We start from the raw sequence: 25,118 nt of genomic DNA, 5'->3' as shown, positions 1-25,118 counted from the left end.
TTTGCTCAGAAATAAAATAGTCGTAAGGAAGTATTGTTGATCTTCCAGTCAACCAAGTTACTTCTAGAAGCTTGGCAATGTATTTTCTTTGAAGAATTCTCCTATGTTATTCCAAACAAAACGGTGAGTCGATAAGTAGAGCGTCCAACATAGCTCTGGTCCTCACAAGTTCCTACCTCATGCTTCCACGGGTCAAACGATGACAAAGACCGCCAGCTAAGAGTTGTGTGCTTAGCTGGTAGTGCAGCCTGGGCAATGTTGTCCTTTTGACTTCAGCTGGATTGAGGAGGTACGATCCAAGTGTCTGTTCACCAAGGAGGTGCGGCTCAAACAGCGTCTGTTCTGGCATCCAGCGGCTGAATATGAAACGTTGTATCGCGTCAGCTATGCCTAAGGTGGCAGCCCCACCAACGCGATGTAGGCAGCGTGACCCCGGTAAGGTAGTCTGTCGAAGCCTTCCAACATTACGAAAAATGAAGTAAGAAATAGAATATGCGAACGATACTCTCGGAAACCGACCTGGCAACGAAATAAGGACTATGATTGGAAACTCGGTACCTGGATCGTCAGGACCTTAAATGAACCTGGACGAGTGAGCCTTTTGGCTCGTGAATTGCAGAAAGTTGGTGTGTGCGTGGCTGCTATACCGCACTTGCCCAAAACTGGTGAACGTGAATTCAGGGCGGTGGATCCCGTCGCCAACACATCGTTCAAATGATCTACCACAGCGGCAGCGATAAGGCAGAACATGGGGTTGGATTCATAGTGATCGGGAAACAGATGAAGCGAGTTATGAGGTGGAAGCCGATCAACGAGCGGATCTGCGTATACATATTGAGGATCCGGGGCAAATTCTTTAACTACAGCCTGATCAATGTCTATGCGCCGACCAACGAGAAAACCAATGAGGCGCTGTCCATAAACTACGTAGACTCATTTTGGGCCATCTCAGACCCCCCTCCCTCGAAATTTATATGGAGCGTAAGACTTTGGCCAGACAACACCCCCCCCCCCCCTCCCCCCTAAGAGTCTACGTAGTTTATGGACAGGCCCCTGATGTGAAGGATGCGTTTTATGAATGTCTTGACAAGACCTATGGAGAATACCCAAAACACGACGTTAAGATTGTCATCGGTGACGCCAACGCGCAGGTCGGAAGAGAGGACTTTTTCCGTCCAATCATCGGTACGGAGAGCCTTCACTCCGTCACTAATGACAACGGCCTGAGATTAGTCAACTTTGCTGCCGCCAGGGGGATGGCCATTAGTAGCACCTACTTTGCACGCAAGGATATCCGCACACTCAGAATATTCTTTCGTTAAACCTCAACGAATATGCTTCGTAAAACCAATTTTCGTAAATTGGAAGCAATTTGCGTAAAATGTACGGTCCATTCGTACCACCATGCTGAAACAGTACAAATGGAGTTGTATCATGTACGAAATCACGAATCCGACAGACGCTAAACTTGCTCATTCGTAGATTTTAGCTCCCGCTTTGTAGAATGAAACAAAATAAACAAATGTCAAAGATTTTTTACTAACCATGCGTAAAAAGAAAATTTCGCTTCGTAGAATGCAACAAAGCTTTGCAGTCATCACTGACGATTGATTGGATCGCAGAGAAAACAAAGCAACATGTTTTAATGAGCATATGACGCTGCGTGTGCGAGAAGAGGAAAGGAAACATGCTCTCGGTTGAAAAGTAAAAGTTGTTTATAAGAACCAAAGTGGAAAGCGTTCTGGTTGTTTTCGGACGGCTTCAACAAGCGTCCACAGATGGGTGGCTAGCACTGGTAGGTATAAATCAGAAGATACGTGATTCGAAGCCTGTGATATCTAAGTGGATGAACGTGTGGTATTTTTTTAAAGCATGTTTTATGTTATTCCGACAAAAAAAGAGACAGAAAAACTTGTCGGAGCGATTTTATACGAAACGAACTCATGCATATTACGAAGCTTTTCGTTGCAGAAAACAACGAATGGCATTTGTAAACATGACGACAGATTTCGTACAATGAAACAAAATTTATTTTCAGTGCAAGCACACCTGGAGACACCCAAACGGCGATACTTGCAACCACTGGTACTGGTAGATGGCCGACATTTCTCGGACGTAATTGATGTTAGAACTTTTCGAGGTCCCAACATCGACTCAGGTCACTATCTCGTAGTTGTAAGATTCGAGCTCGATTATCAACCGTGTCGGACTCTAGAAACCGGTGATCGATGTGTTTCAACATCCAGCGGTTTTCAGCAGACGGTACGGTAGCTGACTATCACCAGAAGCTGTACGAGCGGATAAGTGAGATCAACGAGAGCGATAATCTCAACACTCTGTGGGAGTCTATCCACGGAGCGATGAGTACAGCAGCGCGGGAGGTAATAGGTACTGCTCAAAGACGACCTAGAAATGGATGGTTCGACGAGGAGTGCCAGAGGGTAATGGACGAGAAGAATGTTTCCAGAAGCCGGATGCTGGTGTCGGGGACCCGGCAGAGCAGGGAGCGATACAGGGAAGCAAGAGTAGCCGAAAAACGAATCCACCGCAAAAAGAAAAAAGAGCACGAGGAAAATGTGATTGCTCAGGCGCAAGAGAGTATGGAACAGAATGATATGCGGAGATTTTATGAAACTGTCAATGGCGTGCGGAGAAAAACAGCGCCTTCTCCCGTCATGTGCAACGATCGTAATGAAAACTTGCTGACAGACAAGCCAATGGTGGCTGCCAGGTGGAGAGAGCACTTCGAGGTATTGTTGAACGACGGACAGAATTCGAATCGACGACGACGGACAAGCTGTGGAACCTTCAACGCTAGACGAGGTCAAGGCAGCCATTAGGGGACTGAAGAACAACAAGGCTGCTGGGAAAGACGAACTCCCGGCCGAGCTTCTCAAGCACGGTAGTGAGCAGCTGTATCAACTCTTACACCGTATTATATTGAAGATATGGGAGGAAAAAGAACTGCCCGCTAGTTAGTTGGATGGTCTCATTTGCCCTCTTTTCAAGAAAGGGCATCGACTGGAGTGCGCGAATTACAGAGGAATAACACTCCTCAATCCAGCGTACAAAATTTTGTCCGGAGTTCTGTTCTACAGGCTGAGGCCAATTGAGGAGTCCTTCGTCGGCTAATATCAGGCAGGATTTCGTGAGGGCCGATCAACGACGGACCAGATGTTCACCCTGCGGCAGATTCTCGATAAATTTCGGGAGTACAACTTGCAGACCCATCATCTGTTTATTGATTTCAAGGCGGCGTACGATTTAGTGAAGAGAAACGAGTTATGGCAGATTATGATCGAACATGGATTTCCGGCGAAGCTGATTAGACTGATTCGTGCGACGCTTGACGGATCGAAATCAAGTGTACGGGTTGCGGATGAAATTTCGTCACCGTTCGTAACCTTTGATGGACTGAAGCAGGGCGATGCTCTTTCGAACTTACTGTTCAACATAGCACTGGAAGGAGCGATAAGGAGAGCTGGTGTGCACAGGAGCGGAACCATTGTCACGAAGTCGCATATGCTCCTGGGCTTCGCGGACGATATCGACATCATCGGAATCGACCGTCGGGCCGTGGAAGAGGCGTTCGTACCTTTTAAGAGGGAGACTGCGAGGATTGGACTTACAATTCACACCACAAAGACTAAGTACATGTTTGCTGGTGTTCAACGTCGGTCCGGCCGTGGTAGTGGTGACGAAGTGGTGCTAGGTGGGGAAAGTTTGAAGTTGTGGATGAATTTGTTTATCTTGGTACTCTAGTGACGTGCGATAATGATGTTACCCGCGAGGTGAAAAGAAGGATTGCAGCTGCAAATCGGGCCTTTTTCGGTCTGCGAAGCCAGCTGAGGTCTCGCAGGCTGCAAACGAAGACAAAACTCGCGTTGTACAAGTCTCTGATTCTCCCGGTCGCTTTATACGGTCATGAAACGTGGACGTTAAAACAAGCTGATCGGAGAGCCTTTGGAGTCTTCGAACGTAAAGTGCTGCGAACAATACTCGGCGGTAAACTGGAGGACGGCAGCTGGCGGCGTCGCATGAACTACGAATTGTACCAGGTATATAAAGAGATGGATATAGTGAAGCGAATACAACACGGCATGCTGTGGTGGGCTGGACACGTAGCTCGTATACCGGAGGTACGGCAAGCTAAAATTATATTCAGCAGAGAACCAGGAAGGGGTCGTCGGCTTCGTGAAAGGCCGCGCACACGTTGGCTTTTTGCAGTTGGGGAGGACCTAAGGACTCTAAACGTTCAGGGCGACTGGAAGTGATTGGCCCAGGACCGAGGCCAGTGGAGGCGGATACTTCATTTGGCGTAGACTCACCGCTACGAGCTGTAGCCCATCAAGTATGAAGTATCAAGTAAGTATTCCAAACAACTACGATACTTTTCCCAGATAGCTGTAGTTGTAATGCTCTAACATTGTATCTCATCGCGTCATCGATCGCCAGTCGCCTGTGTTTGCATCGATCTACCCGCCCCATGACTTCACTGAACTAGCCGCGCCGCTAAGACCCCGCACGGGACGATTTGCGTGCATTAATATGCATGATGGTGACCACGTGTTTCGTGAGGGCACGAGCCCGAAAACCTGTGCCGCAAAAAAGTAACTTAGTCATAAAGTACCCACAACGTGCATGCAGTAGTGCAATGAGCCGAAACGGAGATGAACGGTACCCAAGCAAAGCTCTTCTGGAAGCTAGCCACGACAAGTTGGGCTCTTCGGGTCGGGACGGGACGAGCGGGCTAGGGTGTCATAGTTTTGCATACAAATAAATACTGCCGCAGAAACGACACCGGAATAGATAATCTCTCTGTTGTGGTGATGGTGGCGCGCTCGCAGGCCGCGCAGGTGGAGATACAGCAGTCGTAGACCAAGAACAAGCGCGCGCCCGCGCGGAGAAGTGGAGCTTCAAACAAATTTACAATCGGGCAAAGTGTTCGGAAAAGGGCTATTCAATTGTTATTAAAGGCTATTTGTAGCTCCATGAACTTGTCTGCTCTTGGCCCGCGGTATGGCTTTTGCTTATAAATAGGCATTAAGTGGGCGAGGGAGCAGAAGATCCTGACGACGACGGCGGTGGTATGTGGCTGATCGTCTCGTGGTGTCGACCAATGCGCAGCAGAGGGCAGGATTAGTTCACGAGCTGAATGGGGAAGAACTCTAAGGGTGACTCTACTCTATGATATAGGAGGCGTTAGATGGTTAAGAGCTGTGAAACTGCCGCTATTATTTCGCGCCGAGATGGGCTAATTTGTTTATGTTTATTTATTACCCTTAAGCGGCCATTAGTCATATCTCGAGAATACAATGTTTGATCTTTCAGTATAGGTGTGCCTTTGTAAAAGCCTCAAAACGGCATGGCGTGAAAATACTAATTGGGTATTTGGTACTTTGTCAAGTATGGTCTTAAGCCGATATTCAAGCAGTTTGTAGCGAATAATTCTTCAAACTACAATTAACTGCGAATAAAATTGCTTACATTGACCAAAAGAAGCCGAAACAGCTAGTTCAGCGGTGTTCAGTGGTTTCCATTGGTGACTTCTCTAGGTGAAAAAACAAGTTGTAAAAAGCTTCCCAGTTCATTCTGAGGAATTTTACGCCTTGTTCGCTTGCGCTAGGTCAGTTAGGGAGCGATCTTTCACCACTCCGGTGCCGTTGAAAGTGTCGTATTACAGTAACTCGGTCATTAACTAATTACGCTCACACCTAACAACGTGAAGTCCGGGATCATGGAATGCGGACCATATGTTTGGTGCAGACGAGAGACAACGAAAAATACTGCGAACGTGTGCTTTGGTTCCATATGGCGTCCGCCAAGCGTGTGGCACACTTTAGGGACGGTTCAAAAATCACGTAGACTTTAGGGGAAAGAATCTGACGAAAGAGTAAACATCAACCATTTTCTGTTATTCAACGTCGGCATAATGGAAGCAATCATCTGAGGTGGTCCCAAGTTCACCTACGTGGTTTATGAATGACCCCTCAATGCTCATGAATCGCTCGACGACTCGCTCTCGCGTGCTTTATTCCCCTGGACGTCATATGGAACCATGAAGAAAAAAAAGTTGCGCCAAGAACGCGTGTTTGTAAGATACAAGCACGAGTGATTCGCGCAATCTGTTCCCGAAGGAGCATGATGACGACGACCGACGACGGGCTGTCAACTGTGAAGTCACAGTTTTTGTGCTGCATCGTCTCACTTCTGCAATGGGTTCGCATCGTTGATTTTTGGAATGCACTTCTGGGAGACAACGGAACATTGGGGGAAAAACTCGAGACAAAATCAAGGTGTGTCTTAATAAGCGTGCAGTTTACGACACATGTAATATGTAGGGGACCTGAGCGATGGAAAGATGTGACAAAATGCAATCAAACATGGGCATTTCGATTTGGTTCGATTGGTGTGGTGAACATTGAATTAATATAGGGAACCCAAGCAACACACATGTTATATAACAGTTACGGCAGCGCAAGTTTTGGTTGTATAGAAGTTTATTTTACGTAATTCTAACACAATGTTAACATAACGTCGAATTAACTTCTATACAACCAAAACTTGCGCTGTCGTAACTCTTATATAACATGTGTGTTGCTTGGGAACCAAGTCACTTGGGAAGAGGCTTCTATTTTGGGCACTTTTTGCTATAAAGACAAATCAATCAATCACTTTTCGCTATAACTCAGTCCATTTTAAATCAATTGACTCAATTTAGAGTGTTCACAATTAGGTATTCCTTTAATAATTTCAATGGAACTCGTCCAAGAACTTTCCCAAATTTGCTTCTCTTATACGAGTATAAGTTCGAACTTAGTTTGCATTTAAAAAATCTCATTAAGGCCGATGCAAATTTTTAATTTGTTTTATGTCCCCCCCCCCCTTAAAAAATTCCGAAATTTTGAAGGGCGAAAAAAAAAACATGGCGGCCCATGACTCCATTTTCAATAGAAAAAAATATGCTCAAGCAACAATTTTTCAATAGTCGAAAAATATTTTTTTCAATAATGGATATAAATTTTAATTTTTCAATAGTTTTTTTTTCGTTTTTATTTTTTGTTCCTAATTATTTTTTGCCCCCCTCTCATACCCGATGAAAGGTCTCAGACATAAAAGAAAAATAATATTTGCATCGGCCTAAGATCAGCAGAATAATTATATCTGAAACATTTTAGATTTCACACATAAATTTCTTTAAAAAACCCTAAGTTTTTTTTACTAATTTTTTTTTTATTTTTTTGTTCATTTGTTTTTTTTTTTAAATACTCCATCCACGATTTGTGCAAGTATTCGTGCTATGCTTGCTATGCTATTGTAATGAAATTTTGTTTTAAAAAATACTCAAGTTTCAAGGGTTTACAATATGGATTCCTGTTCTATTTTACCAACTTTCGGCGATTATTTTAATTGGTTTTACCAGAATTTTTGAATAACTTTCCCAAACGTTTCTTTTGAAGTTAAAATCAGCATTTTTCTCAGAAGATCAGTAAGAAAATTTTCAGTTATCATTAGACGAACCAAGCACATGGAGGAATACCAGGAGCAGGGATGCCTAATGTTTTTTTTTTTTTTTGAAAAATCTGTATTACTATTTTAGAAAAATCTGTATGCTGTACAAAAATAAAAAAGCCTTTCTAGCTTAAAGATCTGTATTTCATATAAAACGAAATCTGCACTGATGCTCAAAAATCTGTATAAAACAGATAAATCTTTCTATATGGCATCCCTGACCAAGAGGATTCATGAAGAAATCTCTAAATGAGCATTTGTTGGAATCTTTCGAAGAATTCCTACAAAAATTCTTCTAAATATCCTCTCAAAAAAAATTCTTCCAGTGAAGAATTTCTGACAGAATGTACGGAAACTTTTTCAAAAGAATCAATGAAAAAGTTTCTTAAGGAATCTCTGGAGGATTTACTTAAAAACTCCCTAGGTGCTATAAAGAAATCCTCGTGAGCATTTCTGTAGGAATCCATGAAAGGCTTTTAAAATAAACCTTTTGAGAAATTTTGGATGAAATCAAGAGGAGATTTTCTAGCGGGAAACCTGGAGGAATTTATGAGAAAATTCATGAAAGGTTTTCAAGAAGAAATGTAGCAAAAAAATATGGAGCAATCCCTAGTGAACATGGACCAATTTTGGAAGAATTTCTCAGTAATGTGAGAAATATTTTCATCCTTAAAGAATCTATAGATTTTTTTTTATCTGTATTAACGAGATTTTTAGCCTAAGGCTAGTTCATCTCGGGACCCACGCTTTACTTCCCTTCCGAAGGAAGAACCCACTTTTTGTGAGTTTTGTCGGGAGTGGGATTCGATCCCAGGTCCTCGGCATGATAGTCATGTGTTCTAACCATCACACCAGGTCCGCTCTACTGAATCTATAGAAGACTTACTTTACTTTGGTCGATTTTTTTAAAGAAATCTATAGAAGCTTCTTTAAAAAATCCATGAAAGACTTCCTCAAGGAACTTTCAGAGGCAAAGACGAACCCCTGAGTTAATCCCTGAGTTAAAAGAGATTCATAACGGAATCACTGCAAGATTTGCCAAATCTATTGAAGGGTTTCTAAAATCTAAAATCTAAAGGAATTGAGAAATAGAAATATCGACCCACGATTTATTTAAGAAAATCTGAGGGGGAATTTTCTTTTGGAATTTTGTTTGGAAAGAATATCTGCAGAAATTTCTCAAGGAAACTATAGAAGATCATAAAATAAAACCCTTGGAGGAATATCGGGAGCAATCCTTTGACTAATTTCTGAATAAATCCCATATAACTTCCTAAAAGACTCACTGGAGGAATTTCCAAAGGAATCCTTCGAAAAATTTTGAAAGGAATCTCCTGAAGAGTTTTTGATTTGATTTTTTTTAAGAATCCCTGAAGGAGTTTTTGTGAGAATTTCTGAAGGAATTTTTTGAGAATTTTTCAAAGAAATCCCTAGAGGAATATATGATAGAATTAAAAAAAAATGTGGAAGGAATCCTGCAATAAATACCAAAGAAATACCAGGTGAAATTAATGAAGGATTTCCTGGATATTTAATTTGTTTGAGAAAATAAAAATTAAATAAAATCGGGTAGATTCTTGGGTGAATATAACTGGAATGGATTCTGCTAGATTCACAAGAGTTTAAGCCCAAAGAAACATTTACTGGAAATAACAATTGTATGAACACCATTTGAATATTTTCCATTTAAAATACTTTTTGTCAAGACTGTTAATAGTGAATCTTGATAACATTCAAGAAAACATCATCCTGTTTTCTGCAATCCTTAGGTCTTTTCGGTGCCCCTTTGAGGCAGGCGCCCATGACGGGGGCCAACTTTATGCTACGGCTCTGCTCCTATGCACGAAGATCGTCCTTAGCACGCGTCACTCACAAACTCTGATTGCCTGCAGGTCCTTTGTGAGCATGGTCCATGTCTAGTGTCCACACATCGGTCTTAGTGTTTTATACTTCATATTTGGCATATCTTCTTTGACCCCAGTTTTTTTCTGGAGCCCGTAGTAGATACGGCTTCCAATGATGATGAGCTTTCATGTGAGCTTTCGTATTTATCTACTCACATTACTGTCAGTAGATGATCCGAGGCAGATGAATTCTTCCAGTACCTCGAAGGGCCCCGTCTATCGTGACTTTACTTACTACCTAGAAGAATCCTGCCGTATTCGGTTGAGCAGCATGAACTTTGCTTTTGGCACAATTAACACATTCCTAGTGTATTGCTACAACATCGTTCCTCAGGCGATAATGCTCATGACATTCACAAAGCAGACAAACGGACCGGATTTGTGGAAAGTCCCACTCCGGCTGTAGAACCCGTCTTGTCGCATTACACCTTCTGAAGCGATATTGAAGAGTAGGAATAAAAATCCGTCACCTTGCCGCAGTCCCACTGTGTAGTTCACCCAAAACCCTTAAACAGATTTGCACACCGTCCATCGTATCTTTGAGACTCATCTAGCTTTTTCGCAAAACTGATCTCTTCCATGATTTCCCAGCTCTGTGTGGTCGATTCTGTCGCATGCTGCCTTGATATCGCTGGGATCTGATATTCACGTCATTTCTGGAGCATTTGCCTTAGTGTGAAGATCTGGTCTGTTGCCGACCGGCCGTCGTTGAAGCCGGCTTGATAACATAACACAAACTCTATCCGGTTTAGGTGGCAGGCGACGAAAGACTATCTGGGATAGTGGCATTCAGAATGGCTGCCCGGAGGTTCTCACATTCCAAATGTTCGACTTTTTGGTGAATGGGATAGATGACCCCTTCCATTCCTCTGGTAGCTGTCTGGTTTCCTAGATTAATCTATTCCTATCTTGATGAGTTCAGCTGCGATACCATCCTCACCATCACAAATTGCTTTGCTGATTGTGAGCTAGTGAAAGCAATGGTATCCTTAACTTCCCACGCTCAGCGTGGGAGTTGAATTATTCCGTCCACTGATGCACTGTCGTAATTATTTTCCCCGTTACCGTCCTAGCCAACACGGAGTCGTATAGGATGTAGAACATGATGCTAATGTGGAGGCCATATGCGTACATGCTTCCATTCAACCGCATGTAAAATATACGCATATCGCCATCTTTTCAGCATCCTATTCTGGGGTGGTTTCCCATGCCACTGGTTTCACCTTTCAATCACCTCACGTCCGTCCGTCAAGCGGCTTCCGTCCTCATACCTGCACATCGTCGTACGCGTTACGAAGCCGTTGCGCAATGCGGTCAGCTTCTGATCAAACTTTTGTTGATCTTAAGAATAGCAGAGCAGCTCCATTTCCTCATAATTAGCTACTTCCAGGTGGTCCAGGCGGATCTGCTGTTTCCGCTTTTGCTTGTATCAATCAAGGTTCTGCCGAGTTCCATGCTGTAGCATTATCGCCCTCGCTACGTTATACACTAAATTCAGGTTTTACACGATTGTTCGTTCCGCATAAAAAAATCGCGTAAGGACCCGGGTAGAGGTGAAATACTGACGATCAAAACGTGATATTGGTTTGATTGATATAAGAGATAAAAGATCTGAAAATAATATCTGAAAAATGTTCCTGGAACATCTGAACAATATCAAAATTTGATATTTTTGAGCAAGCTATTCATGCTGCTATTGGTTAGATCCTACAAAATCTAAATATGATCTGATGATGATGTTCCAGAAGCAAATTTCAGATATTATTTTTAGATCTTTTATCTCTTATATCAATCAAACCAATATCACATTTTGATCTCAATATCAAAATATGCTATTAATTAGCTCTTTTCCTCTACCCGGGGAAAGTTTTCAAAGCTTTCTTTATTGGATCTTTTTCAAGTATTGACAGGGTATAAAGGATGAGATCACTGATAGAAATTTAAGCCCTATCGGAAAGAAACAGCGACCAGGAGAGAAGAATCTTTCCAAAAGCACATCGTGTAATTTCTGGAAAATCGTGTAAAAAAATTGTGTAAAAAAACGTGTAAAATAATACCGCGTAAAAAAGTCGTGTATATTAAAAAGAATTTAGCGTACTTCTCAAAAATCACCTAGCACTCTTCATCGAATTATTCGTTCTGTAGAATCTTTCCCGGGATTTCATGGTACAAAAATCCCGGAAATCCCGGGATCTGAAAATTCCCCACTACCATGATATTTTTACGAAATTCCCGGGATTTCCCGTAAATTAAAAAAAGAAAAGGTAATGGTGTGTTCCTTTATTCACTCTTTTTCTTTGTCATTGTTTCCATTTTGCTTTCGGTTCTTCGTTCAATGCGTTCAATTTTTCTTCGGAATTCAAGTTGTTGTTAAAATGCTTCTAACCTTTACTTGCATTAGCTGACGTTCATTCCGTTGGTGTGCCTGTCTGGGTCTTAATGACCCCAACCCACAACTAGGTTTAAATACGGTATCGATTTTTTGATAGAATATCAGAATATGGATTCTGAGGGTTTATTTTAAGCTGCTTTTAGGGTAACTAATTGATTGATCTGGTAGTTTTCCTGGTACTTCTGGTCACATCTCTTGTTTTTTTGTTTTTCTAGCTATAATCCTTGCAAACTTTTTAGTAAAAAAAATTATACGGTGCATGTGAAATATTTACAGGTGGAACTCCTGTAGAATTTTCTGGGGTTAATTTCACGAAAGAAAGAATTCCTGAAAGACATTTTTGTCTTTCTCGTACACCAAGGTGTACCGAAAGGCTATATGTTCACTCCAAAAATGAAATTTTGATAGAGCCCCCGGAGGGGCAAGTTTCATATACCAATCGACTCAGCTCGACGAGTTGAGATGATGTCTGTGTTAGCGTGGCTCAAAATACCACATGTCAAAAAGTTCGATGGGCCCCCTTCTCATTTCGTTCTATATGACGCCACGATGCTCTGGTCAAATTTTCAGCTCAATCCGTTAACATTTGGGCGGTGCTAAACTCATTTGAAGTTTGTATGGGAGTTTATATGGGAAAACATCGTTTTTAGCATTTTTCTCATGAGGGGCACTATTTTTACTTAAAACACATTATCGATTATATAGAACTATAGTCTCACATGTGCTGAAAAACTTTGTCGAAGACCGCAAAGTCATCCGAAGCTTGTAAGAAAAGATATTACATGCAGATCATCTGGTGGTGCTTAACATTTAACATGTAAAGGAATAACAATAGCAATAAAATCTCATTGAATGGGTGCGTACTGTCTAGGCTATAGCTTTTTTCGCAAGAGTCTGATCACGTTGCGGTCTTCGACAAAGTTTTTCGGCATATCCCAGGCTATATTTCTATAGCATCAATTACGTGTTTTAAGAGAAATTAGAACCCCTCAGAAGAAAACTGCAAAAAACGATGTTTTCCCATATAAAGGCCCATACAAACTTCAAACGAGTTTAGCACCGCCCTAATGTTAACGGATTTAGCTAAAAATTTAACTAGAGCATCGTGGCGTCATATAGAACGAAATAAGGTGGGGGCCCATCGAACTTTTTGACATGTGGTTTTGCCATACAAGCTTGAGCCACCCTAGTCTGTGTGTGTATGTGTGTGTGTGTATGTATGTGTGTGTGTATGTGTACAAAAAAAGGTCACCTCACTTTTATTTATTTACATATTTTAGACAGTAAATATCAACCGATTTTAACGATCAATGGGTCATTCGACGCAGAATCTGGTCCCATTATTTCCTATTGAAATTGGTTCGGATCGGTCCAGCCGTTCCGGAGTTATGGCCATTTAGGTGTTCCGGATCGGTACCCCTGGAAGGGGACAGACATGAACATGCACCAAACCCATGCATGCGACCCATCAAACCACGGCATTTACGATTATCTGATGAACGGTGAGCAGGAAAATAGTCTCAGACCATATCTGAACCGGTTATGTTCCGGAACCGGTTCTGGGTGTCCCGCCGGAAGTGGCCAAATATCAAATTGAACATAACTCATGCATGCGACACATCAAACAGCGGCTTTTTCGATAATCTGATGAACAGTTAGCAGGAAAACAGTATCAGACCACATCTGAACCGGTACTGTTCCAGAACCGCTTCCGGATGTCCCACCGGAAGTGGCCAAATATAAAAGAGTACCAAACCAATGCATGCGACACATCAAACAGCGGCATTTTCGATAACCTGATGAACGGTTAGCAGGAAAACAATATTAGTCCATATCTGAACCAGTAGTGTTCCGGAACCGGTTCCGGGGGTCCCGGTGGAAGTGGCCAAATAAAAAAGAGTGCCTAACCCATGCATGCGATACAACAAATAACGGCTTTTCTGATAACCTGATAACTGGTTATCAAAGAAATAGGTTAGGACCACATTAGAGACAGCCGGTTGTATTCCGGAACTAGTTCCGGGTGTCGCGCCGGAAATGGCCAAATATAAAAGTGAACCAAACCTATGTATGCGACACATCAAACAGCGGCATTTTCGATAACCTAATGAACGGTTAGCAGGAAAACAGTATCAGACCATGTCTGAACCGGTAGTTGTCCGGAACCGGTTCCGGGGGTCTCAACGGATGTGGCCAAATATAAAATAGTACCCAACCCATGCATGCGATACAACAAATAACGGCTTTTCTGATAACCTGATGACTGGTTATCAAAGAAATAGGTTAGGACCACATTAGGGACAGCCGGTAGTGCCGTAACCAGTTCCGGGTGTCCCTCCGAAAGCGGCTTAATATATGCGACAGAGCAAAGCTAGGATTTTTTGATAACCTCATGAACGTTAGCAAGCAAGCAGGCTAAGACCGGTGAAAAAAAATGTTTTACGCATATGATCAAATGTCAACCGTTACGTAGTAATTGAACTTTACATGTTTTTGACTTTGCTTGTCTCAAACTGGCTATAACTTGAAAATGGTCAAACTTATCGCATTTGAAGGATTATTAAGTTTGCTATCAAAAAAACCTTAGAATCTATTTGTTTAGTTAGATAAATAAAGCTAAAAAGCTCGAAAGTAATGTTTTGCCTTTCTCGTACACTTAGTGTACTATAAAACTATATGTTCGCTCAAAAAACGATTTTTCGAAAAAAGGCTCGGAGGATCAAGTCGCATATACCAATCAACTCAGTTCAACGAATTAAGATTATGTCTGTATGTGCGCAAAATAAGTTCACTCACTTTTAAGGCACTTCATATTGGCCGATTTTTCGGATTATAGCTTGAATCTGACTGGAATTGTTTGCTATTAAAAATGGTCCAGATCGGCCAAGGCGTTCCGAAGTTATGGCCATTTTAGTGATCCGGACCAGCACCAGAAGAACTGGCCGTATATAAATCTGAACTAGCCCTATCATGCGATACATCATGGTTGACGAGTTTTGTGCGGAAATCAACACTGGAGACCAGAAGCTCCACTAAAACTTAAGATGGCGGCTCCGAATTCAAAATCGCGGCTCTTTAATGGAGTTTTAGGGCCAGAAACAATGCATTTTTGGTATATTTGGTATGGGGATGATTCCAAAAATTGTGACTTGAATATCCAAGATGTTGGTCCAAAATCAAGATGCCGGCTGTTTAATTAAGTATATTTTTCGTAGGGAAGATTCCTGGACGCCTGGCGACCAGAACATCCAAGATGGCAATCTTAAATCCTAAATGGCAGCTTCAAATTCTAGATAGCGTCTTTTTCTTAAGAGTTTGAGGCTCAAACATTAAAAGCCAGAAAAATGATTTCTGGTATCATGAAATGGATTTCTGTTAATTGTATGAAAGTGCGATATACATCAACATTTCGCTTGATTTTTATTGAAATGGGGTTTTGAAGGCACGAGAAAGGCGCCATCACCGCTAGGTGGATTAATAAGGTTTTTTTTTAAATGCTACAAGGAATGCTACAGGAACTCCCTGAAACTAAAGTACCATTGAATCTTTCCAGAAGTTGTAAGAAAAATCTCCAAAATGTGATGTATTGATCATGGTATTGATATTGTCATTATCTGAGCAATTGTCGAAAATTTGCTAATCAAATCTACACGAAATCATTCGCAGAAATGTAATTTTGTAAAATTTGTGAATAGCTCCCAACGGAACTCTGAAGGATTTATTATGTAATCTCTGGAATATTTTTTGAAGATGTCGTGAAACTGTGTCCGATTCCTTGAAAGAAATTCTTGGCGAATGTCTTTCGGAAGTCTTGAAAATATTGTGGGTAACAATCAAAAGACAAATTACAAATGGAAATTTTGAAGAAATTTCTAAAAGATTTTTTTTAATTGGCATCTGTATAGTGTATTTTGGTTTTTTGAACAAATTCAAAAGACACTACACTACACCGTCTTCAACCAGAGGTTGTACAGACTGAACAAGCACTTACATTAGACAACGGACAACACACATAACATCCATTGGCCCAGTGGATAATTTTCCGTTTGACGAAAAGTTTCCCCCGACTGGAGCAGGAATTGAACCCACACTCCGAGGCTTACGAAACGCCTAAATGACTGACGCCTCTAACCGCACGGCCACAAAGCCCACAAAGATTCGAATTTCTTCAAAGATTTGTTCAAGATATTGAATGAAAGCCTTATAAATTTCTGCTTAAACTTTATGAAAATTTGTACATATACACACATGTTTCAGAAAAAAAAAATACCAATTAAATCCGTCAAAACTTAGTACATTTTTCTTAGTTTCTTTTGAAATCAAGTACTCTCGTCCTACCCTCAAATACGGCGATATAGTCTCCAGTTAGCCTAGTAAGGCTATGAATCGCCAATCCGGAGACGTCGGGTTCGATTCTGGTCGGAACAATTTTCTCGACTCCCTGGGCACAGTGTATCATTGTACTTGCCTCACAATATACAAATTCAATGGCAGGCAAAGAAAGCCCCTCAATTAATAACTGTGGAAGTTCTCAAAGAACACTAAGTTGAAGCGAGGCAGGCCAAGTCCCAGTGCGGACGTAGAGCCACAAAGAAGATACAGACAAAGAATTGCTACAGATTTTTGATAAAATAATCTGGCATCTCTTGTGACAATACACTATACAATATCTTACATTTTTTTACAATATTCCAGAGCATAAAATACTTCGCGCATACCACACTGTATAAGAATGTGAAAATGGCTTATTTTCAGTCAATATTTAACTGTAGAAAAAGACAAGAAGAGCTTAAGGTGAAGATATGACGAAGCCCAACCTCGAATTTTCACGAGCACAAATTTGAAGAACCGAATGTCGGTTTGCGCGGAAAAGTTGATCGATTAGTCAGCACCACCGGGTAACCAATCGATCAACTTTTTAGCACAAACCGACTTCCGATTCTTCAGATTTGTGCTCTTCAAAATTTTAGGGTGAGGCTAAATAAAAATTATAATAATAAAAAATAAAAACAAAATATTACAATATCTGAAAAGGTTGTTGAAGGTTGTAATTTTGCTTTTTTTAGATGGCCCGAATTTGGTCTACTTGGTTTATGAACAGCCCAAGCATTTTTTTTTTTCGAAGACACCAACATTCCATATTATCAGGGTTTTGAGCGAGCTGGCGCGTATCGCAACAGTTGCTTGACAATCTAGTAGGTATGGTTCCTGTAGTACAATTAAGCTTCAAACTATTGATAGCACGTCTAGCAGATAAGTTCTTAACTAACGATAAATCAAACTGTAGATCTTTCCAAGCACTACAACTTTGCCAAAGAAAGTATTGCGCGAGAAAATTTGCCACAACCCCAAAAAGCCGAAATCCCATAAGCCTTTAGTCGTTTAAAACGCAGATTCCTATTAAGTCCCTCAGCCAAGTGATTTTATAAGAGTTTTAGTTGTATACACTTTTGCGTAGATTTACTTCGTAATGAAAGCAGGACGCCATGGGACCATGTAGATCCAAGTTTTGGCCATCATTTGGCCCATCTGATAGGCTTTCGCACATCCACAAATTTTCACATTTGTATGGCGCTTAGACGTTGGCCAGACCTCCGCCCCTCCCTGCAAATAGTCTTCGTGGTTTATTAACGTTGTTGTAGATTAGCAATCTCTTTTGGATTGACTTAAAAATCATTTCGACGTTCGTAATTGGGTCAACATATTTTTTAAGCTGGGTGGTCCCTCCTCTTGTACTCCCCTATTTCTTCAAATATTCAACCAATCAAAGCGGCTCGAAACTCCCAATCGAAGCCATTTGAACCTCGGTTGGGTGAGTCATTTTTGGTATACCTGGTTCCATGTATGCCTGTGAGTATGTTTGTTTCTGTGCTACTTATGCTACTCAGCATCGAGTCACGTGCTACTCCGCTAAATATAGCGCGCGGCTGCCTAAGTAACAGTACCGCGCAGCGGCGACGGCGACACGTTGATGACAATCTTGCAATACCTAAACAGCTGAGTGGCGCTCACCCACCACCATCCACCACCCGATTGTTGAAGCTCATAATGGAGCAGAAAGACAGAGAAGGGAACATGACAAATGAAACAAAACATCGGAGAAACAGTGTGGTGTTGAACAATGGCGGTAATTAATCACCAATTACAAGCCGTTGCGCTGCTGCCATTGGCTATTGATTGGTTGGGGGACCAGTTGAAATGGTTGACTTGGGAAGGTGACCAAGCGAGGTTTGTAGTTTAGGGTAACATTTTTGTTTATTATCTTCGACGGTTGTTAAATTTTGTATTTACAGAGTCCTCAATTGATTCCTGTATTCCTCCAATCGTTGATGCCTTTCAATTGATTCTTTGGCCAAATCCCATCTTTCTTTGAAGGATACGCAAACTCCAAGAGGACCAACCGCATGTCTTCTATAGTAATTACTGGAGCATTTCTCACAGGACAGCCCAACGTATCCAACGCGACATTCACATTTTTCTACCGTTGTCACTTTTCCCAGTCCATGATCTTTATAGTCGGCACTATCTAATACGACATCAAGTGGTTCCAATCCATTATTGGCAGCACTGCTCCTTATGTAAAAATCTTTCACTTTCGATAAAACCGTCATGAAGGTGTTTCGGGAAACATATCTTCCATTCAAATCACGCCAGCCCTGTTCAGTCATTTGAATACTCCTGCGATTCAGTTCGCCACTAGTAGAAGATCCTAGATCGCTGTTGTACACTAGGGACTGATTATTGCCCTGAAGCACTATGTCCGGACTACCATCGTCTCTTTTTTCCATAGCTGGAATAACCAAAAATCCGCCATACGACATCAACAAATTCCCTTTTAACTGCATGGGCAATGAATAATACTTCAATGGCACCGGAATATCATTACTTGACCACTTGGAAGAAATCATGTGGTTGTTGAGAAGTCGAACTACAATCTGAAATGGATAAACTATGAAAACTTCTGCAAAACAACCTCAAACCAAAATTTCGACCTACCTTTTTCCTGAAAAGATCATCTGCCATCTCACACCTATCGGTGATTCCAGAGCAAAAACATTCTCTCTTCTTTTGCGCTGCTTTTTCAATTAACTCAACGTCATGTTTCTTAGATTTCTCACACGCCACCACTTTAACGTACACCGATAGTATCTTCTCACTTTTGCCGCTCCAAGTGATTCCTTGATATTCATACAAACCCTCGTCTGACCAATCAATATCCGAACAGATTAGAGTACTGCTCGTGTCACCAATCGTTTTAACCTCGCACTTTTCCGACACGTAAGTTCCGTTGAACGTCCAACGGTATCCTGTGTAGTTAACGTTCTCTACGATCAGCTTGAGCCGTTTCCCGTGCTGTACTTCGGCAGTTAACTGCCTTGGATTAGTCCATTCTCCGGATTGGAGCTCCAACCCGTAAGAATATCCGAGAAATAACGGGAGGACGAAGCTTAGGATACTGGCACTCCGAAACATCTTGATGGTATGGCAGAGGATGATCTATCGTAATTGATTAAGTACGGATCACTCGTTTCATCTACTTTGTTGCTCGATAACCCTTTGGTTGACCTGTGACGCTCGATGATTCGCCTCAATAATGAGGGCATTCGAACGGGATGAAAACATAAGCATTACGTTTCATTGCATCTGCACACGATTGATAACAGAAATGAGGTCTAGTACTGAATGTGTTACGTATTTAGTGCGTTCTTTACATGATCCATTATGACAGCTCGGAAGCAATCAGCGTTTTTTGTTTTGTCAGTAATAAGCTGGACGCTGGTGACTGTACTAGCAGGTACGTTTGTTGATTAGTTCGTTGATTGAATGTTAAGCACCACCTTCATCTTAACCACAGTTGACAGAACTCCCATTCGGTATCGCCCGTTCCGCTGTCGCAATGGATGGTCTGTGTCGCAAACCTTCCGGTGCGACCGTTTCCGGCACTGTATCGATGGATCAGATGAGGAAGGCTGTGTTCCGGCAGGTTTTCTGGAGGTTCCTCCGCTGAACGCAACTGTAGTGGTAGACAACTGGATGAACTTGACCTGTAGAGCAAGCGGTGTTCCAATCCCAATCATCGAGTGGAAGGTGTACGGTAAGCAGCCAGAAGCTTACTGTGACTGGATTACTGAAGATGGCGTGGGGCAGCTGAGCTGTCGGATGCGACTAATTGATAGTGGGAATTATAGCTGTGTGGCGCGACAACTCAATAGGACTATTGAAACGATGCCAACAGCTGCTAAGGTTGTCGGTAACGTATGCAAGGATGGCTTCTTCAATGAGGTGGGGAGGAACAAAATGTGCATCAAGTGCTTCTGCTCTGGAGTGTCTACTCTTTGTCATGCTGTCGATCTCTACCGATGGAATGTAAGACTTAAATCTGTTAATTTGCACACACATTTCACATGAAAATTTCAGTACACAATGGCGATGAACGATTGGAAAATGAAGTACGCCACTGTTTCGGATCTGCAAATGGTGAACGTAAAAATCTTCGATCAGTTTAAGGACGTTCCGAAAAACGTCACACCATACTACTTTCTTCCCTTCAGATTCACCAGAAATCAAGTTGGATCGTACGGAGAACAGTTTCGGTACCAAATTCAACTGTACAATTCCTTCAATTCTAGGATCGAACCTGATGTTATCTTGAAAGTGATGTGATCAAATTGTTCTCCTCCCTCCACTTATACCAATTAAACCAAACCATTCTTCCAGGGCTACAATACCACCTTGTTCTATTTCATCAAACAACCGCTTCTAACCAATCAAACCAATCCAATCACGTTCCGATTTCACGAGACCTCATTTCGGAAACCGGACGGCAGACGGCCCACCCGCGAAGACTTCATGACCGTACTGGCGTACATCGATACGTTTCTGATACGGATGTACCCCACCCGACCCGGTGATGGACCATCCTTCATGCCCAGCGAGGCACCAATGGTGATGGATGCTTCGACCCAACTGGGGTACCACGGACTGGGGAAAGTTACCCGAGTGGAGGAGTGCCGCTGTCCCCATGGATATCGGGGGACTTCGTGCGAGCTGTGCGATTTTGGATACCACCGGGTGATGCGCTTCCTCCGAACTGGGGCCTGTATGCCGTGGGAGTGGCACCGGGAAGAGTACTATAAGGTGTCTACGTCGACGACCATGCGCAACTATCATTACGTCTAGGAGGGAGTTTGCATGGACTTGGGGTTTCAATCTTTGCAGAAGCTAGCTACTCTGTTAAATTATTAGATTTTTTAACGTGTAACACAGAAATCTCTCATTTGAATACATTACTATTGTTTCAAAAAAAGGATAAGTTATGAATCAATGAATACATTAATGTTATGCCTAAAGACTTGCTGTAAGTGAGTAGATTTTGTCTGTGGTCGAGCTAGTTTGTGCTAGTGAGCGAACGTCAAACAGGAGCTAAAATGAAGCAATCGCCACGAGTGACCAATCATCATTTTCCGAAAATTTGAATCAATCGTTCAGAAGGTGATCTATGAACAGCAAGTAGAGTGTGATGTCTGTTACTCTACAAGCAGAAAAATGACGCTTGTTCAAAACAATAAAACGCATGGTTGATTATCAAACTGAGAATTTACTAATACCAAAGTTATATTTCATTGTTTTTATTTAGAGCTTATCGATAAAAATAATCGACTACCATCATTTCATATAATGTTAAAAACTTCATTTATTTCTACAAAATGGGAACCATAAACATGACCCAGGATCACTCACACATCTTCAAAATCGCCACAACGAAGAAGGTGTAACAAATCTATCACGCCTAGTTCCAAGTGCAGTTTTGGCCGTGATGGATAACGCGCAATTACTCACGACAGCATCCACAAAAAAAGATAGCTGTGTAGTGTCGGTAGCGGTTGTCTCAATTGGCTGAGAATAACACTACGGACCACCTGTTCCGGGGGTAAAAGTCCACTTAACAGGGAACCCCAATCCAAGGTGTCAGGCGACCCGTGCTGATGGATGAATTGTTGAGGGGGTTTAAAATATGCTCGATCTTTAACGGAGCCCGTAACGTAGGTAGATCGCCTTTATGTGTTGCGTTATGGTTCAAGATCTACCAAACCGAACCCTAGTGACATCCGGTTTGTCAAGTTGGGGTAATATGGTTTGGTAATAAGGATTCATGGTACAAAGTCCTTGTTACTGGTGACAGTTTCTAAAATTGCATTTATTCTGCCTTGCTGATAGTTAAAGAATCGGACTTTGCCCACCCGACTTTGCCCACACTTGATGTAAGGAAAACAAACATGTTTTACGTATCTAACTGCGTACTAACTTATCAAGGACTGTTAAGTACTGGTAATTCTAGGACTCACGTGCATTCTTATTGTAGAACACATTCTCCAATTTGACAGAGTTTTGCAACTAGCCTAAAGTCCCGGGTTTTTCTTTGTTGTCCTGGGACTAAACTAGAAGCAAGATGGATAAATATCAAATACCACCGTTTTGTTTTTCTCAGAATTCAAATAGATTGTGTTTGATTAGGGGCGCTCTTTCACTGGGATTTAAATCTCTATGATAACGGGATCTTTTTATCGCAATCTATTTCTTGCACCTCTGGGATAACAAAACAGGAACTGTACAGAAATCGATACTTCATTGCCTCTCGATGACAATGGAGGCTCACCAGAACAGAAAAAAAAACAAATCGTATCAAAAATTTCACAGAGTATACACAGTTGTATAATATAACTATACCAAACATATTGATCTAAAGGTTATTATTAAATAAATCATTGAATGCAGCTTAGCATACATAATAGTGACATGGGGAGACTTAGGGACGATTTCTTCACCCTGGCTTAAGCGTTAAACCAGGTTTAACTATATGGGTAAGCCTGGCTTACCAGTTAAGCCGAGGTGAAGAAATCGGCCCTTAATCCCTCAAGAATTACACACACATTGTATGCTTAGCTTAGCTTAGCTTAGCTTAGCTTAGACTGACTGCACATATCTATGGTTGCTACTCCGTGATTGACTCGAACCAATGACAGTTGCACAATGAATCAACTGAATAATTGACTGGGAGTGGTCAACATTCTCACTGTGCACGCTTCAGAGGCTCTCTTTAACAGTACAATAACGGCGCCGGCCACGTCCTTGCAGTCAGGTTGGAAGAGTGAAGGAATGTTAATAACAACCTTTGTTATGTGAAAGTTGGCGTTTACCGCACGTCTCCACCAAAGGCTGCAGGAAGGAGTGATTGTTAGTAGGACAGGTATCGTTGGGTCAGGATTCACTTTGATAAGTAATATGACCTTTTGATGTTGCAGTATGCCGTGCAGACTGCAGTGATGTTGTTCGCTTCACGCGGAAAGCAAACAACCAACCACCCTCGTCAGGTGGTTGCTCAATATTTACTACAAATGAAACAACAAAGTGCTATTGTTCGCATCACGCGGAAAGCAAACAATCGACCACCCACGTCAGGTGATCGTTTAATATTTACTATTAAAGACGCGACAACATATACAAACTTAAGCGCTATTGCTCACTCCGCGTGGAAAGCAAACAATCATCCACCCGCGTCAGGTGGACACTCAAGATTCACAACAAAAGACGTGACAAAACATGCAATCTGATGCGCTATTGCTCGCTTCACGCGGAAAGCAAACAATCGACCACCCACGAAAGGTGATCGCTCAATATTTATTCATAAAAATACATACAACAAATATACATGCACAGATACATAGAAAAACAGTATGTCGTTAAGAGATTGCACAAAAAAAATGAAATTCAATAAAAAGAAGAGATAATTTGTAAAATGCCATCCCGAACAGTGACAAAATGGAACAAAAATCCAAGTCGACACTCATGGTGACGAACTATACAAAGTCAATGAAAAAATATTTGAAAAGAGGATATCATAAATATATGGTATAAAACTGAATGAATACAATAATTGATGTAGAATCTTTAGAAAGAGAGTAACAAGGAACAAACTCACCGGATAATCGCCTGCCATCAATCGAACTAAAAATGCGAAACGAAGAAAAAAAATCGGAGCACCGAAGGTAACGCACGCGCGAATCCGGCCTCCAGTTGCCGAGCCGCCACTACACACACTCACGACCATTTTTCCTTACTTAAACAGCCCAAAAAGAAAATCTTGTCGCGCGTCTCCACCACAATATGAAGTAGAAGTCTTTAGTTCAATCCACACAATCCACAAGAATTACACACACATTGTATGCACGATAAAAACATATTTTACTCTGAAGCTTCTACTTATTTGAAACTTGCTGGAGCTTGAAACTTATAATGGCAATTATAAAATGTGGAAGATCATTTTTATTTTAGTACTTACCATGAAAAAGGGGATCAAACAAGCCCGTGCCCGTGCCCCTGGGGTGGGGGAGGGTTGGTTTGTGGCAAAATTGGGAAAAACCCCTCCCTTGGCGCCAGTTCTGTGCACGGGGATCAAATCTTCCAATTTTCGATATTATACAATATACTCCTAAAAAAGATAAGGAAATCCTAAAATATGAAATGCACTTTGTCCATCAAAAATACCAGAAAACTTGAAAACAAAATTAAATTATAGCCTCTGAAGTTAATTCTCTTATAAATCATATGCTCTAAAGCGGATAACATTATTGTAAAATACATTAGGGGCTGTCCATAAACCACGTGGTCATTTTTTTGGGACTTTTCAACACCCCCCCCCCACCCCCCCCCCCCCACCCCCCGCGTGGTCATTAGTCCACACAAAATTTTTTATTTGTCCATACAAAATGGTCATTGGCCGAACCCCCCCCCCCCTAATGACCACGTGGTTTATGGACAGCCCCTTATAAGACGTGGCTGCATAAAAACTCAGTTTTGGAGACTTTAACAAATATTTGGGGTCTCCAGTTAGTCTAGTGGTTAAGGCTATGGATCGCCAATCCGGAGACGGCGAGTTCAATTCCCGTTCCAGTCGGGAAAATTTTCTCGACTCCCTGGGCATAGTGTATTATTTTACTTGCCTCACAATATACAAATTCATGCAATGGCAGGCAAAGAATGCCCTTCAATTAATAACTGTGTAAGTGCTTAATGAACAAGTTGAAGCGAGGCAGGCCAAGTTCCAGTGGAGACGTAGAGCCGTAAAGAAGAAGAAGGAGAACAAATATTTGAAGACCTACTATTATGTGCAAAGCTGCAATAGATGTTTACCTTGATGTTTACTTGTGTTGTCCAAAAAAGTTATTAAAGCATTACAGTCCGGATTCGTTGGTTGGGTCACGACTGCGCCCCGATTAGCGAATCGTGTTCGTTCGTTGGGGCAACTGAAA

The 25,118-nt window shown here is 41.8% G+C and overlaps 3 protein-coding genes across 3 annotated transcripts in view; 2 read left to right on the top strand and 1 right to left on the bottom strand.

Annotated features, from left to right (window-relative positions):
* LOC109401679 (putative transcription factor SOX-15) overlaps window positions 1-25,118 on the top strand; it is a 238,190-nt gene that overhangs the window by 199,188 nt on the left and 13,884 nt on the right. The gene's annotated exons all lie outside the window — the stretch shown is intronic.
* Window positions 18,022-19,312, bottom strand: LOC109401681 (laminin subunit alpha-1). The gene is made up of 2 exons (XM_019674269.3): window positions 18,805-19,312; window positions 18,022-18,743 (listed from the first exon to the last, which is right to left on the bottom strand). Exons 1-2 carry the CDS (start codon window positions 19,279-19,281, stop codon window positions 18,096-18,098), a joined length of 1,125 nt encoding a protein of 374 aa, XP_019529814.3. The 5' UTR covers window positions 19,282-19,312; the 3' UTR covers window positions 18,022-18,095.
* On the top strand, window positions 19,507-21,413 carry LOC109420348 (basement membrane proteoglycan). The gene is made up of 4 exons (XM_019694673.3): window positions 19,507-19,603; window positions 19,664-20,175; window positions 20,227-20,463; window positions 20,527-21,413. The coding sequence occupies exons 1-4, from the start codon at window positions 19,531-19,533 to the stop codon at window positions 20,986-20,988; spliced, it is 1,284 nt and encodes a 427-aa protein (XP_019550218.3). The 5' UTR covers window positions 19,507-19,530; the 3' UTR covers window positions 20,989-21,413.

This window comes from Aedes albopictus, chromosome 3, assembly GCF_035046485.1.
Source record: "Aedes albopictus strain Foshan chromosome 3, AalbF5, whole genome shotgun sequence".
Lineage (NCBI taxonomy): Eukaryota > Metazoa > Arthropoda > Insecta > Diptera > Culicidae > Aedes > Aedes albopictus.
The sequence above is the reverse complement of the archived record's forward strand: the minus strand, read 5'-3'. Positions and strand labels throughout refer to the sequence as shown.

Coding starts and splice junctions, on each gene's coding strand:
- LOC109401681 (XM_019674269.3), bottom strand. CDS start 19,281: ATGTTTCGGAGTGCCAGTATCCTAAGCTTCGTCCTCCCGTTATTTCTC. Junction 18,744..18,804: donor ATGATCTTTTCAGGAAAAAG/GTAGGTCGAAAT, acceptor TATCCATTTCAG/ATTGTAGTTCGACTTCTCAA.
- LOC109420348 (XM_019694673.3), top strand. CDS start 19,531: ATGACAGCTCGGAAGCAATCAGCGTTTTTTGTTTTGTCAGTAATAAGC. Junction 19,604..19,663: donor GCTGGTGACTGTACTAGCAG/GTACGTTTGTTG, acceptor TCTTAACCACAG/TTGACAGAACTCCCATTCGG. Junction 20,176..20,226: donor TCGATCTCTACCGATGGAAT/GTAAGACTTAAA, acceptor TGAAAATTTCAG/TACACAATGGCGATGAACGA.